This window comes from Gymnodraco acuticeps, unplaced genomic scaffold, assembly GCF_902827175.1.
Source record: "Gymnodraco acuticeps unplaced genomic scaffold, fGymAcu1.1, whole genome shotgun sequence".
NCBI classification, from domain to species: domain Eukaryota; kingdom Metazoa; phylum Chordata; class Actinopteri; order Perciformes; family Bathydraconidae; genus Gymnodraco; species Gymnodraco acuticeps.
The window spans coordinates 1141989-1159824 of record NW_022990238.1 but is presented as its reverse complement, the minus strand read 5'-3'; the positions used below and the strand labels follow the sequence as shown (position 1 = coordinate 1159824).

Below are 17836 nucleotides of genomic sequence, written 5' to 3'. Positions count from 1 at the left end.
GTGCACCGATGTAGTAGTTTGTTTCAAGCTCAAATTAACTACACATTAATATGAACCGATATTTATAAGGATCATTGTCTCAGACTTTGATGTTGATAAATCCAGATTTGTTTTACATTTGTGACACTGTTACCGAGTTTAAAAAGCAACATTTTCTTCATTTTTGTTTTCTTAACATTGACAAATACACCAAACCCCGATCTATTCCAAGTATAAAAGAAATCTATCGAACGTGTGCATCCTGAAGAAGCATAATCCCAGTACAGAAGACCACTAATATCTCACTAGAAATGTACACGTTTGTAAGACAGTGTGTATCCTCCTCCAGATGTACCTGCGGGAGCTGCTGCGCCTCATGCTGCCCCGCTTCCACCAGCACCTCACCGGGCTGGGGGAGGACGGCTTGCAGCTGCTCTTCTGCCACCGCTGGATCCTGCTCTGCTTCAAACGAGAGTTCCCCGACACCGAGGCTCTGCGCATGTGGGAGGCCTGCTGGGCTCACTACCAGGTCAGGGCCAAGTCTCAACGACTCCTTTGCATACACAAGTTTGTGAGAAAAACTTTGCATAAACGAGAAAACAGGCTGCGACTGTTTCACTACAGTATCACATGTTTCATGATTTTCAGGAAGCATGCAGCTAAAATAAAATGTGCCATTTAAAAAAAATCCCATGTTATCCCTTTTTAAAGCCTGTCTCTACAGACTATAATAATCCTCCTAAATACATTAAACCTGTCCTACTACTCCTTGGTTTTGAAGGGGTTTAAAGGTTTAATTCAACAGTGATACGTAATACTTTCAGTAGAGATTCAACATATATAATATCAAATATTGATTTTGTTCACATGAAAATGAAACATTTCAAATGTCCTTATGGCCTCCCAGCTTTACAAATGAATATTATAAAAAGTAATACAAATGTTATCAATTCAATAATCTTAGATATGATACAGAATATATATCAGTCTTCCTGCTGCATGCCATTTTTTCTAGATGTTATGATTATTAGCTACAGGTGCTGGTAGAGGAAATAGCAGAGTAAAAACCTCGGTTTGGAAGCAAGAATTTTTCTGTGTATGGAAGACATCAATTCATTTGTTGTTAACTTAAAATTCCAAATACTATACCTTCATAATTTGCATTTCCCTTGAACTGGGTTTCTTGGTGGATTTGAATGTTGTGCTACTATTTTTTGTCCTTCCTCTACAGATGGTACATTTCAAATTGTACCCCACAGCAAGGTCACAACTAAATCCAGAGATCGGAGACCATGTTTTCATTAGGGCTTAAAAAAACGGCTAATTTGCAAATATTCCTGCATTCGTGTTTCAGTATTGACTTGCTGACTAACATTTCCCCCTCTCTTAATAGACAGACTACTTCCACCTGTTCCTGTGTGTGGCCATCATTGTTCTGTACGGGGAGGATGTGTCAGATCAGCAGCTCGCCACGGACCAAATGTTGCTCCACTTCAGCAACCTCTCCATGCACATGAATGGAGAGCTGGTGTTACGCAAGGTAAACAGCAGTAAATGCTCTAGGTTTTCCCGCTTATTGTCACCTGTGTATAGGGTTGCAAAGGGTCGGAGAAATTCCACAAAATGTCCACAAAATGTTTGCATAATTTCTGAAAAATGTCAAGGGGAAGTTAGGCTCTGGAATTTTCTATCATCACCTTAAAAATAAATTCAGTAAATGTACATCCCTCTGAGTGCATTCTCCTTTAACATTGACTTTTTATGGTAAAACATTTATTTAATAAATGAGTTTTCTCTTTTAACCCGACATTGAGAAACAGCCAATGTTGCTGTCACAAGGTCTTAAAGTACCTTTCAGGTTTAGTTGAATTGTTACCTAGCTAACTCACCACTTGGCTCGTTTCACATTGTGACGCATTCATAGATTTGTCAAAGAAGTTGATTATGTTTGCGATATTGTATAATATTTCAATTTGCATATGACATGGTTAATGACATGGTAAATAGTGCCAGAGCGATTCCCATAAGATCCCATTCATTCTCTTTAATTCCTACGGAAATATTTAACCTTGAATATTCCCCACCCATAGTAAATAGGACGTCACTCATCCTTAACTATTAAAATCATCTGTGGTTATGACCATGTTCCCCAGACGGCTGCATTACATTTATCAAAAATACAGTGTTGTCTTTGCATCAAGAAGCCCTCCCTAACGCTGCAGCAGAGCGCCTCTGACATACTGTAACCTGCTGCAGAGGCCTTGAGGTGCCGAATGGGATGCGGCCGTGCCATGCGGAGGATTTATGATCTGCATCCCTGCTATTGTGTCAGTGCCTCATGTTTATGGATGCTGTGTTGGTACGGCTGCAACCACAGGCAGTGCGCTACGTTAGCATGCAGCTGGCGTGACTCCTTTTTGTTGTTGCCTGAGATTTTGCATCCGATGCACGCTGGCTTTTTAGCTCGCTGACCTTGACATTGTTTTGTTACCAGACTCAAGGGTATTGTTTTAATCTAAAGCTTTCTCCACTGTGATATCAGCAACTGTTTAGCATTCCCTGACTGTGTTTCTTGTCAATACAAAGTTCCTTTCACTCTTTTACATATTTTATTTCATTTTGACACTTTTGCCCTTGCGCTTCCAGGCCCGCAGCCTTCTCTACCAGTTCCGCCTGCTACCCAGAATCCCCTGCAGCCTACACGACCTTTGTAAACTGTGTGGCCCGGGGATGTGGGACAGCCGCTACATCCCCACTGTGGAGTGTTCTGGTGAACACCCGGACTCACAGAGCTGCCCCTATGGAGGCACCTCCACCCCCCAGCCCTCCTCACCCTCCCTCTCAATCACACCTTCGCCCTCAACCAACCACACCCCCACGCCGGAGGGCAAAAAAATCTCCAAAACCAGGGATATTTTCACCTTCCGGAAACAGTCCTGAGGGCGGGGGCTTTGGGGAGTTTGGCTGGTCTTTGCCTCACGTTGGTTTGGATCCATCTGCTGGAACAATTTGTCCCTCCCTCTGACTCCTCTCCCCCAAAGTCCCTGCTTCTACAATCTTACTGAGGATGATTGTCACTTTTCATGTGGTGCCATGTTGAACCCTGCCTTACCAGAATGTTATTTTCATCGTTCAGTATCACGTGATTCTGCGATGAGGACGGTTTGCTGCTGGACGGGCAGCAGAGCAGGGGGCTGCTCTCCTCTTGGAGCAGGATGGACAATCACCGGGGGAATGTTGCTCTGGGGCTACTTCAGGTTTGAGTCTGCTGCTGGCTTGGCAAACTTCCATGGGCTTTGTGGGCAGGGGTCACATCAGGGTCTGAGGCAAGCGGCCTGAAATCGTGCGGACTGCTCTGACCGAGGGTCAAATGTAACTGGAGATTCATTCACAGGACTTGAACTTGAATTTATGAAAAATGTTCTCACAATGGAATACTTGTGTGAATATCAAATTACATGTGCATATCTCGAGTCTGAGCAGGACATTTTTAACAAGAAATCCACACCCTCTGTGCTAACAAAGAGGGGTTGACCTACAAATGATATTATAAGAAATGAATGGTACTTACATTTTTTGTTTAATTTTGTTTTTAAACAAGTGAATGTTTGCGTTTATATCAGCAATTACAAATATTTAGCAATATTATAGCCTTGCATGAGCAACTCCTCGACATATAGAGGGCACAACATGTTTGATGGAAAACACTCAAGCCCAAAACAGAGGTAAGAATGTGTTTACATGACAAACACTCGCATCATGGCAGGGCCCTGCATATATCCTCTTTCCTATCAGATTAAGGAAAGGAACATTCTCATAAGATCACTCCGTTAAAAAATGGTTTTCCCGTCAGGCAGGAGGAAGCCAGGCATTTCTTTCCTTCTGGTGAGTTAGACACAAAGGTTCTCGCTACCTGTTGAGACAGGAGCTTAATCATTTACCACCGTGAGATATCATTTCAAGCGTATTGAGGTATTGAATTCAATCAATCAATGTGTATTTATAGAGTTGATATGACAGCGCTGTCAGCCAAAGAAAGAATAGATCATGTTTTATCCTGACAGAAAAATAGACAGCTTTGTGTTTTACTCGAAGACTTTTCTTCATTTTTAGAAAGGCTTGTGAAAAATTGACAGCACAGTGTTTTTGTTTCCCTTCAGTGTTCTCTCCACTTTCACCTTAAAAACGAATGACAAAGCACTATCAGCACTCAGAATCAGTCCACATGAATGTATCCGCTTTTTGTGTTTCTTCTCACTCACCAGGGTGAAACTGTACGGTGTGTGAGAGAGCGAGTGTGTGTATAAACTGAAGTGACCTCCAAACATCTGGTAATGAGTTGGAGAACAGCCGTAGAGCCCCCCCCCCCCCTGACCAGTCTCTTTAATTACAGCTGTGATCATAGGGGGGAGAAGAGAAGAAAAATGGGGACTCTTTAGAGAAATACAATGGGGCAGAGGGGAAAGGGACGATTTAAGCTTCACAGAGGGATAGAAAGTGATCAGCATCCTGCCTCTGTGATTTGCAAGTCCCAGATGTAAAGATGGTCTCCCCTCCGAGGCTTTTGAGTGACACTCCTGGGGCTGAAAACATCTTCAAATTGCTGCTAAAATGTAACATTAAGACCTTCAATCAGCAACCCCCCCCCCCCCTCTTTCTGTCTCTCTTGTGGTTTCTTGCTCTCTTTCAGCAAGCAGTCTCTGCAAATGACATTCATAACTGTTCCTTTTCCCCATTAGTTATCATGTGCAGCTGCTTGCTGGAAATGCACACAGAGTTTTAAAGATTGGGCGGCTCCGGTCAAATGAGCAAAGTCAGAGATGCACGATGGGAAAGTAATCGTGTGTGTGTGTGTGTGTGTGTGTGTGTGTGTGTGTGGTGTGTGTGTGTGTGTGTGTGTGTGTGTGTGTGTGTGTGTGTGTGTGTGTGTGTGTGTGTGTGTGTGTGTGTGTGTGTGTGTGTGTGTGTGTGTGTGTGTGTGTGTGTGTGTGTGTGTGTGTGTGTGTGTGTGTGTGTGTGTGTGTGTGTGTGTGTGTGTGTGTGTGTGTGTGTGTGTGTGTGTGTGTGTGTGTGTGTGTTCATGAATTGTATTCAAATCCTCATTGAAATCACATTGTCTGCAAAGGCACCGTAAATAACGAGCCTCCTTCATGACTACTCCTATTTAAAGGGGTTTTATCAGTCATCACTGAATGTACAATGTTGCTGTTGATCTCTATGGTATGTTGATGTATTACTGTACAAATCTCAGAGAAAAAAGAGCCTATTCTTATGGTTGGTATTAATGAAAACACAGGCATCAAATGTTTTACAACAAAACGTACCAAGCATTTGATTTATAAATGCTTTTTTGCTGGGATTTACAGAACCACCACCAATGCTTTTCATCATTAAACAACACTGATCCAGTAATGGAAGTCTGTCTATTGTTTTGTTATTTATGAAGTAAACACATGGATATTAAGGTTAATATAGAAAAAATAAGATCATAATCAAAATGATTTATGAAATTAAATTAGATGCATTTATTGAAAAAATATCAGTCATGGTAGAAATGCGGTAAATGGTTAGGTTCTATAGTAAATTATTTAAAGAGTGAAAGCTATGATAAATGACAGTATTTATAGTTTCTGTTTTTGCAGACATTCATAAAATAATAATAATACTTGGGCAAACAACTTGACCTACTTTGCTTCTGGATAAATGCTATGCTTATAATCTCCATACAGTCTCGTTGTTTTTACTGTATCCATCAATACAACTGAAAAACATTAATGGAATATCTGGACAGTGAAGCCAGTAAGTAAAAACAAATATTGATCTCCAGTAACTGGAAATTAAGACTTGGTGATCCTATTATAGATTTTATGTTTGAGATATACAATGTCAGTAATATATCTCAAACATCTCTGACCAGGAAGTCAAACAGCTGCAGGATTTATATCATGCTGACATCTTAGACGTGTGAAATCAAGTTGAGGGTTTCTCCCCTTTTTAAATGAATAACAACATGCTTTTACATTCTGATCACATGCTCTGTAAACCAGTTTGACTAGAAAGTGTGGAAACACAATGTATGGCAGTTTTCAATTGCCTGGAATTGTTTACTCTGGTTTTTCAGCAGGAAACCACTGGTGTGTTTGCACAAAGCTAACTGATTTACTGGAGAAGACATAACAAAAGTAAAAACTGTTATCATGTACAGGCACTGAAATCCACGCACAGCTGTAATAATGATTCATCGTTTTGTTGAACTTTCTCATGTTTAGTTTACCCCATCTCTTATATTTATGAGTCCTACATTGTTTTAGCCTAAGTAGTGATTCAAGTGAAAAACTTGAATTTCACAAGTTATGTTCTGCAGCAAGGAGTAGACATATATAAAAAAGGATTCAGTTGCTGATAAAATACTTTTGAAAGTGTCAAATTAGCCTCAATGATTTCTTTCTGTCTCTGTTTGTGGTTACCTAGCTTGTTGAAATGCTCTGGTTTCACTCGCTAAATGGCTAATTTGATAGCCATTATAGGTTTTGGGCTCTCAGCTGCAGCATGTGTGAAAACAGAGAGCATCTGTATGAAACTTTTATGTTTTCAGACATCTACAACACTTGATCTGCTCTCTACTTCCATTCCAGAGAACTGGCACACATGATCTCATATATGAAGCAAGACGTTGTTTGTAGTGTGCCTTCCTTTAACTCTGCAAAGATAAAATAACTGAGGTGTGAATTCAGCAGGGGATATTAATTCCTGTTTTCTGACAAACAGTAAGGCCTCCCATGAGAGAGAAAAGCAGCAAAGCAGACGTGTGTTTTTCCTGAGTTTAACCCACAGTCTTATCAGCTTCTGCTGTTTGTTGTGGCTCTTTAACTGTGTGTGTGTGTGTGTGTGTGTGTGTGTGTGTGTGTGTGTGTGTGTGTGTGTGTGTGTGTGTGTGTGTGTGTGTGTTGTGTGTGTGTGTGTGGTGTGTGTGTGTGTGTGTGTGTGTGTGTGTGTGTGTGTTGTGTGTGGTGTGTGTGTGTGTGTGTGTGTGTGTGTGTGGTGTGTGTGTGTGTGTGTGTGTGTGTGTGTGTGTGTGTGTGTGTGTGTGTGTGTGTGTGTGTGTGTGTGTGATGTGTGTGTGTGTGTGTGTGTGTGTGTGTGTGTGTGTGTGTGTGCACGTGTGTGTGATGGCTCAGGCATTTGACAGTGATCAACTGACTGTCACGGACAGCTGTGTGAAGATAGCATCAGACAGCGTCGTCAGGTGGCTTGAAAGTGGAAGGAAGACTTTGGGCTGACAGTCGTCTTTGGGGAATGGCTCCGGCGGCGCAGGTATTCCGGTTTACTCACTGAGGGTTTTCAGGAAAACACAATTTGAACAATTTTTCCCTGAAGGATCCACACGTAAAGACTCAAAATGCTGCAGTATTTTTATTCCCATTGACTGATCTAACACTCCCTTTCATTCCTCTCTCATCTCTCTGTTTTAACCTCTCACTATATTAACCTTGTTGATTAATGCAAGACATCGCCGGGGTTGAGTATTATCGGTTTCAATGGGAAAATGAGTTGGAAATCATGTTAACCTGTACCACGAGATCGCCCAGGGACCTAATACATTGTAAGCAATTCTCCACTGTACGTGTGATTATTATGCCATCCAGAGACCCCGCTGCCTGTGATGTGGGGGCCTGCCTCCAATTACAACCCATTAGCCTCTGATTGATAGCGTCACTGAGGGCTAATGCATTACTATGGGGGAAAACAAGATGGAGGGGAAAATGACAATAAATACATCAATGAATAAAACGCCACTCCGCATTAATCAAATATTTGGCCTTTTTGCGTCGTTTGATGGTCTAATTTGGTTTTATTTACAGAAAGATACTGTGGGTGATGGAGCAACACATGGAACACCATAAACTAAATCAGCCTGTTGTAAAGTCTACTGCTCGTTGGAGGCACTTTGCTTATCTCCACGCAGAGTTAGATTACATAATGTTTTAGTACGTTATCATGATTTATAAGATCTGTAGTTTAACAGTACAAACGTTTGTGTGTGACTGAAATGCATAACCTGAAGTCGCCTGTGTTTTACAACTTTATTCGGCATGAGCACCACAGACACCATCAGTCACCTATGCAAAGCACTCTCTCTGTAGGCTCTTTGTGTTGGAGAACATATTCTGTATCAGTGCATCACACACGAAAGCCTGCCTTTTCTACATGTGTTATTCAAGAAACGACACCCTACCACCCTCTAATAGCCCCCCTTGATGAATTACAGCCCTCCCCCTCAATTCTCTTGCTTCTCCTGCCTCTGACTGACAGTGTGGAGCCTGGCCACTCTCCTGTCGTGAGGCCTGTATTGAACGCTGGGTTATTGCCCCCTAATTATCAATTACAGGGCTCTGCTTCCACACCTGGAGCAGGCCAGCCTGGGAATGAGCTTAGCCCATTAGGAAGGACCTCCGGCTGGGCTGTTTATGGAGGGGGCTGGGCTGTACCCTCTGGAGGTGTTAATGGGCCTTCCAGGGTTACAGTCAGCAGGCTGATCCATCAGTGTCTCACAACATGCTGCTCTGCTTATTTCTAGTTCAGACTCATGTCATTATTTGTCCTCACAAATACAGATTTTTCCTCTTTTATGTTCCGTTTCAAAGTGTTGAACCTTTTAAACTCCTAAATGAATTTCAAGAGATCATTCAAAGAAGTTATTGAAACAGATTTCAATGAAAGGGCTCTGCATTATTCGTACATCCATTAGAGATACATTAAAGGGAATCTCCACCAATTTTACACATTATGCCGGTTTAATAGTCACGAGGAGCACTGAACATCCTGTGCAAATTGCATACAATGTCCTCTGTGGCTCTCTAACGGAAAACATTACTGAAGTCACTCGAGTATCTCTTGTCTTAGAGATAAATTGTATGAATTGTTAAAGATAAAACCAGTGTTACAAACTGGAGATGTGTTTTTGGAACTTGACACATGCACACACTTAATTTAAACATATTTTCAAATGCTTTTATACATAAATAATAAGATGAAGTGCTCCAATAGCTATCTGCATGTAACCCCATAATGTTGTATTCCACGTTGCACAGACAACCCTGGTGTCCTTTGAGCATGATAAAACCAGTTTGAGCTCTCCAGCCTTTGGATGTACTGTCCTTTTTGTAACAGGTTCCTGCCATTTATATGAGAAAATCTAAAAGAAACACTGCGTTCTAATTCAAAGTCAGGAAATCTCCACCTCCTGAATACTCTTCTTAATGTATCTTCTGCAAATTCAACGTGTGCAGAGCAGGTTTACAGAGGAGAAATGTGGGGTCATCCCCTATTGAATTTACTCGGAAAGAACAATTTAAAAGGTATGAGAACAATGTCCCTCCACAGCCAGGATTTGTAACGGCATCAAGAAAGAATCTGCTCTTTGAATTATTGCCTCATGGCTCTGCTGAAGCTTCAGACCTTGCAATATTCAGCGCTGGGTATTCAGAAAAGGTGCTTGCGTTGAACGAATGAAGCCTGTCATTTGCTTGTAGGTACTGATATCTTTATACATGGTAAGTGATGAAGTACGACATGCATAGATCAAGGCTTCCATGTTGCCGCAGCCATCTGTACCCTCCACTCTCCTCTTTCTATTCATGTAAGAAGGCACAAAAATAGATCTGTCGTTTCACCCCTGAATGCAAATAGATTGACTTTGCCTCTTATCATGACAATAGTCGCTCTTTCAAGCCCGTCTCGTCTGTGCTCTATTAAACTGTTAGCATCGTTTAGGTGAAGGAGTCAGCTTATGGCAGCCATGCTCTATATCATGCAGAAGATTGAAATGAAAATGAGGCTTTTCTCCGAATAGCTGCAGGCAAACGGGGGGGGGGGGGGGGGGGGAGCTGGGAGTCGGAGGATTGAGGGTGACAGGGGTGAAGATATATGTTCTGACTTTCTGTGTATTTTAGAGCTTACAGGTTGTTTTGAGCCTTTGCCATGCTGAATGCGTCTGAGATATGTCACAGGTGTTATGATGGATTGTAGTGCGTGGTATGTGCCGCATTAACTTTGCGATTGGTTTACATTGTGTGAGTGTGAGATAGACACACAGAGGAGGTGCGGGTGTGTGTGCTTGTGAACGCAAACACACATCTGTATTATTTTGTGTATATTTTCCCTCCCTCGTCCCATCGGTCTTCCTGGGCGTGTTTGCATATTTTGTTGGAGGCAGAACAATGGAGGAAATGAATAACTGAGACACAGCTTTGCATTGATTTTCTCGTTGTAAATGATTTATATTAGATTGAAAATAGACTCTTAGCATTAAACACTCAGCTTGTGAAAGATATTAGATTTGTATGTACATTTTACTTTTATATTGCTGCAAAGAAAATCATTATCCCAGGAATTACTTATCTTATTCTGTAAAAGCGTGCAGTTTAACAGTATGACATCAAAGGCATCAATCACATGATGTAGTAATGCGACATGCTTTTAATTATTATACTGTATATATAATGTTGATCCTTTTGCTCAAAGTTGTTCATGGAAAAGTCTGGCAATGTTCGTTTTTGTAATAAAAAAAATTGCTTGATTGAACAACAATTATTCAAACTACTGGAGGTTTATTGAATTTTTGGATTTGGTCTTTTGATGTGCTTTGTTGATAATAACAAACATATAGAATAATGCAATGCTAATTCTCTTATGACAAGACCAGTAGGCATTACAAAAAATGATATGAAGAGTTGTTAAATATATGGCCAATAATTCTGCTTTTCATTTTTGAGCAACTCCCCCAGCTTTTTCAGAAAATAACTGAACATTTATGAGACATTAAGATTAATATCATTGGTATGAATGAAGACCCAACTCAGAAAGAAATGAGAGGTTGAATAGACCTTGTTCGGTTTCATCTTTTAATGAGATATGTTAACGACATCAATAAGAAACACAATAAATCAACACCAGTCTACTTTATCAATAACATATAAGATATCATTAAAAACAATGCCCACCATTGGATACAAGCTTTACAATGTCCATTATAACAAAATTGACAAATAATGTTTCCCATTACATTTAAAATCAAACGTTGTAGGGGAAATTCAAAGGCAGGAGCCAGGAGCCATCTTGACAACCATTAGTGATGTTGCCATGATGTGTCCACACACCTCCGCTGCATTAAGCCTCCCTGCTGTCCCCTGTTGTGCTTCACTGGGGCTGAGGGATATGTGCACTGACGCAAGCTCCCCTCTCTCCTGGGCAGCCATGCAGGTAAATAAAGTGGTGATTGTGTGCTGAGGGAGGAGGTCACGTGAACACATGAGAAATCCTGTTGATAACTGATCGTCTATCTACGCTAATAATGCTCCATGTCCTGACTCTCAGCCCCGAGTTGAGTTCTGGATCAATCTTAAATACGGTGACTGAAATACAAATTCTGTATTGACCTGCTGGAAAATTCACCCCAGAGCAGCATCATTTATTTGTATTTAATTGCATCCATGCTCGTGCTTGGCAGCAAGTCATTGATTTCTATATAGGAGATGATGAAAATAGCCTTCACCTTAATTACTGATCAATTTAAAGGAATTGAAACGCTCCTGTTATTGAATATGTAACAACATCTCTACTCTCTGCTTGTGTTGAAGACGACTTATCGTTACTGCATGCCACCAAGTGAGCCTGCTCTGACACATCTTACCTTGTTTAGAAGATCATGATACCTCTCTTGTGTTTACTCCCTTATCAATGTGAAGAATGTGTTTGGCTCTCCGCTGGTAGTTTGTGGCTTTGCAGTGATCCTTCATTTATTTGTGAATCTGTTCTGTTGTTTGTTATTTGACTCTGGGCTGAAATATGTTGCCTTCTAAAGTGTGTGTAAATAAGCTATGTGTCATCACCATGACTCCTAGTGGGTTCTTATTATTTCCAGTCAATTAAACCTTTTGTAGCTTTTTCACATTCATTATTTGTGCCTGTGTCTTGTAGCGTCTTTTTGTATTAGAACACTTGTGGTTAGTAAGGTTAAAGTAGGAACACACACACACACACATGGCAGGGTTCTCATTAAGACAATAGCTGTCAGTCTAACAATGCACCAATTAGAGTGTATCCTGTGCTAACAAAGTGCCTCGTTGGGGGCTCATTTCCACCCGTTCCTGAATCCAAATCTTTGTCACTTCAAATGAAAGGCACTTGTAACATCACAAGGGCCTATCCACCATTATCCCTCTTTACTATTATTCATCTCCAATAAGCACTGCAGTTCCCCTCAGGGCGACAAGGCGAGATTTGGTGCAATGCAATCCTAATCAGACACTGTTTAGCTGTTTTTGGATTGTCTGTTATGTTCTCTCACAATGTGAAAGGTGCTGTGCCTCAGGCACAGCTGAGTGTGACGGGGCCCCCATGAGGGACCCCATGGTCGCTCCATGGGGAGGACTCCCTAATCCAGGATTATTCTCCCAGACCCGCAGCCAGCTGGATTAGCAGATAGTATGTAGAAAAAGGCACCGTCAGCACTCTTTCCTTAGCAGCTCAGTGGATTAGAGCAGTGCAGGCGCTGAGCTGCCTGTGAGGGGCAGAGAGCGGAGGAAGGTCCCCTCGCAGCCTCACTGCAGCACCATACATGGAGATGGAAAAAAGGGGATGCTTGAGCGCACTCTCATACACGAGGAAGAGTTGATATTTCCATCCTTCACTTGGGGTGTTTAAATATGGTGTCAGGAGATAATGTTGGGCGTCACGGTTGGATGGTGCTAAACTAAATTGAGGAAAAAGGACATTTAAATAAAAAAGCATTTACAGTTATATTACTGCAGTAAAATCCATTACTCACGGCCCTGTGTGTAGGCCGCACTGTCCGACAGAAGACAGCTTCAATACAGCTGCAACCCGCCATCCCTCATTAGAGAGATTATCTAGTTTATGGTCGGTGTGGGTGTGAGATTGTACCTTTTTAAGTGTGTTGTGTGTGTGTGCTGGTGAGAGAGAAAGAGTGTTTGAGAACGGCAACTGGTTGCATTTGTATATATTGTGTTCATTGTGGTCTGTGTGTGAAACCGAGTGCACGATCACAGCAGTGTCAGATACCCCATGCTCGTTTCTACAGCCGGTAATCAGCTACTATTGATTGTAAAGTAGTCAATGAGAGAAGAGTCTCAATGTGCCCTCAAAGCTGCCGCGCGCGGATCGATCACGGCCTGCTGCTGAGCCTTTGTGTGACCGGCATAATGGAATGTGCACAGCAGTGTTTACTCTCCTCGATAAGAACAAAAGAACATGTTCTTTTTAGAAAGTTGTGTCCATTGTTGGTCATTTATTTCTACAAGGTTAAGAAATATAATCTTGTTTTCTTGCTGTGGTTTATCACCGTGCAAACCAATGCATGTGTTCATCGTCCGTGAGACTGAGATACATGCAAACACATTACCTCCCTATCAAATCCACATCCTATCAACTTGATGCAGAGAAAGAGGCCATATTGAAATTGCCAGGTGCCTAATTTGGTCTTTGTTGCACATAATTGAAACCACTCATCCCTCCCCCACTGAAGGGGGAGAGAGAGTGAGAGAGAGAGACGGGGTAGAGAAGAGAGAGAGATAATTGCCTTATAAGGCAGTAGGCTGTTATGAACGTGACGTCTCATTCCCAGCAGCGTGCTGGCAGATGATACGGTAAAGCCCACATCTCAAATCCATCTGAAGAAAGCTGGCTCTCACAGGCTTTGGTTTGATAGCTCCAGCTGTCTCATTTAGGACTGCATGTGTGTGTAGGAGTGTATATGTGAATGTTCCGAAGGGGGAAGGGTGCATCTATGTGTTTTTGAGGGGTGCATGTGTAACGTGTTATTGACTCCTGAATTACTTCTGTGCTGGGGGATTTAGTTGGAATTTTAAGTGTGTGTGTGGCAGCGGGCAGGAGAACATGGATGATGAATAGAGAGGAGTGTGTGAGTTTAAATGTGTGTGAGTGGGATGCTGAGTCAGGTGGATGATTTACAATGTAAGCATTGCAGTGCAGGTGGAAGCACACACACAGACACGCCATGTGTAACATCATTTCTCTCTTTTTCTTGAGCTTTTCTGTTCTCCTTCCACCTCCCCCTCTTTGTGTGTTTCTTTCACGTCCTTCGATCAGATCTCTCTTCCCCTTCCTCATCTTCCCCTTCTTGTTGCATCCCTCTCTGTTGCTCTTCTCTTTCCCCTCTCCATCACCATCCCTCGCCTTTTCCCTGCATCTCACTGTTCCCCTCCCCCAACCAGACAGCAGTGGCTGGATGTGTTTGTGTGCATGCGTGATTTTGTGTGTGAGTGTGAATTTGTGTGTGTGTGTGCGCTCCCAGCTGGGGGCAGCAGTAGGGAGGGATGTTCATTGGGGAAATGGAGGACGGTATGCAGTCTGCTCCTCTTGGAAAACCGTCAGTGTATCATCTCTCCTTCTCGATCCTTTGTCAACCGTGAATTTCTTCTTCTCATCTGTTTTTTAACACATCTCTGTTTTACTGTATCTAATTTTCCTGCTAAAAAGGATTCCACTCTACCTGTCACCCCCCTCCCTCTTTATCCTGCATCCCTGCCTTCTCTGATTTTCCGGGATTCTTTTCAGTGTTGCTGGTGCCCTCTCAGCATGAGCCACTGCCCCCCCAGAGAGAGGGTTTTCTCCTGTCACTACACACTCCTCACAGGGTATCCTCTCTCTACCAACAGTCTCTTCAATTCCCAGCCCTCCATTTATCTTTGCTCTTCTTTTCTTTTTTACCTCTCATTCTGGCCTTTTTTTTTTTTTTTTTGTTAGAAGTGCCGCAAGCTCCTTTCAATTATCTTCCCCTTCTTCTCGCCGGTCGCTGGGAGACAGCTTTTCTGTGCAAATATTTGCTTTTCATGAATATGCCATCATTAAGCACCCTGCATAGGTGTGGGCGAAGCACAGACGAAATGTTAATTGTGGCTCGGCGAGGCCCTCTTGTGCATTCCTCCCCTTGCAGGAATCTGGCAGGAGCTCAGACAGGGAACAGACGTCTGGGTCAGGGCAGGCTCAGGCAGAGAGAGTGGGAGAGGACGAGAGAAAGAGGGGGAGCAAGGAGAGGCGAAGGGAAATGAGCAGTGTGAAAAAGAGAAATGGGAGTGAAACTTAACTAGACAGATGTAACCATGAGGAAGAACTTCTAAACCTCCATTTGCAGCACCAGGTTGAGCATCCAGTCTAATCCTCCTGGTCTAACATGAACCGTGGGGGGGTTTGTCTTTCGGAAAGAGCTACTTTGTTCCTCTTGAACGCACTTCCCAACCACCTGAAGGCACATCAGACACTGGACTCAATTAAAGAAATCCTTTAATATTTATTTTGAAATGATCGCAGTATTTCTGAGTTACTAAAAAGCTAACCACAAATTCTTACCCCGCTGCTTCAGATTGAACCTTTCCCCTGTTGTTTTACCTGCTTTTAATTACAGTGTGGCTTTATCCTCCGGGTTCCCCTTTGAGATCTGCATTTAATGAAACATGTGTTATTTATAAAATGCCTTATCACTTTTACTATTAGGGCCAGGAAGAAAACGAGTGTGCTTATACCCCCAGGGAGTTTAATTGTAGTACAACTGGATGAGGACCAAGAGGCCAGTGTGAAAAGAGGGATTAGAGTCCATTTCAACATGGAGCTGGTATCTGTTGCAAGATCGCCTTAATATGGTGAACAGCCACCGCTTTGTTTTAGGCCAGGAATGCAGCAGGGTACCTAAATTAGGGGCAGACATTTCTGTTGGCATCGGGCTTGGCTACGTTGGCAGAGCTCCTTAAAAGTGAAAAGTGGACACTGTGATATGGAGTAAAACAGTTCAGGGATCTAATAAGGACCAAATAAAACATTGGGCAGAATCAGCAAAGGTTTGGTTGGAATGATAACCAGCAGGTTGTTGGCAAAGACAGAGCAAAATCCCATTATGTAACCCTTTCCTGACATCCTAACTGCAGATTGGATGGTAATGGTCATGATGAACCAGTGGTGGAAGAAGCACACAGATCACTTACTTAAAGGTCACTTATTGTGCAAAATCCACTTTTTCATGTCTTTTATGCATAAATATGTGTCCCCTTAAGAGATTCTGAAAGTTTCAGGAAAAAAGATTCGCTCACTTTTTGTCCTAATCCATTTATATAAAATGTCTGTCTTAAAATGTGCTGATCAGATTTTGGCCACTTTATGATGTCATAACGTTTTGTTGGCTTGTGTAACCATTAGCCAATCAGCAACCAAGGTAACCCCCCACCTTATCATCTGAATCTCCTCCTAGAGCAGCATTGTGTTCTTTTTAACCAAATATCTCTCAGAGGGGCGTGGGGAGGGGCTCCTTATTTTCATCGAAAGTAACAGACAGAGAATCAGCACTTTGGAAACAGGGCTGAAACAGAGGGGATTATGCAAGGCCACACTCATTTGCGGCTCAGTTGAGGCTCCCTCCGCAAGATGAGGCCCCCTCCGCAAGGTGAGGCCCCACACAGTCTGCGTGATTGGCCTGTAGGGAGGGACGGCCCTGGGTTTATGGGGTGCCACAATGCATGATCTGTTTGGTATTTCGAGCCAAACACTTCAGAGACATGTTTGTATATATCTAAGACCTATAATATATTGATGAAAAACAGTATAATACTGGACCTTTAAAGTACCAACCCGACCATGTGGAAACGTATGCAGAGTTTGGCTTTGGTGCTGGTCGGGCTAAGAGTTGGTGCCAAAGTTGAAGCCATTTTTGGCACCTCTACAGTTTGAATACAAAAAAGAAGACTGGTTCAAGATTGGGCTCTGGCTCTAAGTTGGCCAAGAACTGCCTTGGCGGTAAATCACTATTGGACAATGTCCAGGAGGTGTCTGTAAATCAGAAGATCCTTTTGTTTGAGGTAAATCCACTACCCATTGAGAACACCTAAATACCCATTGAATCCAGACTTTTTGTTGGTGTTATTAATGAGCTGAGACCAAGCGGCTTGGACATAAGGAAAACATTTCTTTACTTGCTCTAAGGGCCCTACCGATGGGACAGATTTTGGTAAATGTATACTTATATATTTTTTGTTTGTTAACTTTGTTTTTTATTGTTCATGCTCTGCTGAGTATCTTCCGGAACGATGGAGGTCCTACCTCAATGCTGTCCCTTCTCTTTATACACCCATGGAAAAGACCGGCATAGATTATGTGGACAGAAAGACGTAATTCTGTATTTCTTGCTTCTCTTTTCTGTCCTCTCTTCAGCTCGAAGATGGAGCGTGAGAGTGTGAAAGACAGACAGGGAGTAGTCACAGGGATGACATGATTGTAGTTAGTCACACTGGGCCACATGATGGCTGCTGCTGTGGAAGGAGGCCGTGGTTTGAGTGTCCTGAGTCACCTTGTTGTCATGTGATGACAGAAGTGTATTCATACATTAGGGACATTAGTCAGGGTGATTCTCTTCCATACTGTGATGTAACTGCCATGAGGATGTTTGTTTGGTGGAAACTGACTCATTTCCCCTTTTTCATTTATGTTTTTGCCTGCAGTGCAGTGCAGGTGTGTGGATAGAAGGACGCTTTCTCTTTCGCATTATCATCCATTCCTTTTTGTTTCAGCCCAAAAACATCCTCCCCTCTTTCCCAGCCATGTTTTAGTTTCTTCCCACAGGTGAATTTTCCTGCACCCTCCCTCCTTTGTCTCTCGTCTACCACCCTGCCCCCTCTCGCTGCCAGCTTTTTCCCAGAGAAGTCAACCTGTTATCGGCAGGGTCTATGAATAGCACACGGTTGGAGCTGCGACCCACTCAACCCCCTAACATAGCTCATGTCTTATGCATTACTCCTGCATGCTGAATCCCTAAAGCCCTATTTCTACTCGG

The 17836-nt window shown here is 42.5% G+C and overlaps 1 protein-coding gene across 2 annotated transcripts in view; it reads left to right on the top strand.

Moving 5' to 3' along the window:
* Positions 1-4904, top strand: part of tbc1d16 (TBC1 domain family, member 16) — a 30624-nt gene extending 25720 nt beyond the window's left edge. For both annotated transcript variants that reach the window (XM_034219450.1, XM_034219451.1), the window contains exons 11-13: positions 329-508; positions 1373-1519; positions 2626-4904. In XM_034219450.1, coding sequence (XP_034075341.1) covers positions 329-508; positions 1373-1519; positions 2626-2919 — 621 coding nt within the window. In that variant the 3' untranslated portion in view covers positions 2920-4904. The remainder of the gene's footprint in view (positions 1-328; positions 509-1372; positions 1520-2625) is intronic.
* The last annotated feature ends 12932 nt before the right edge of the window (positions 4905-17836 follow it).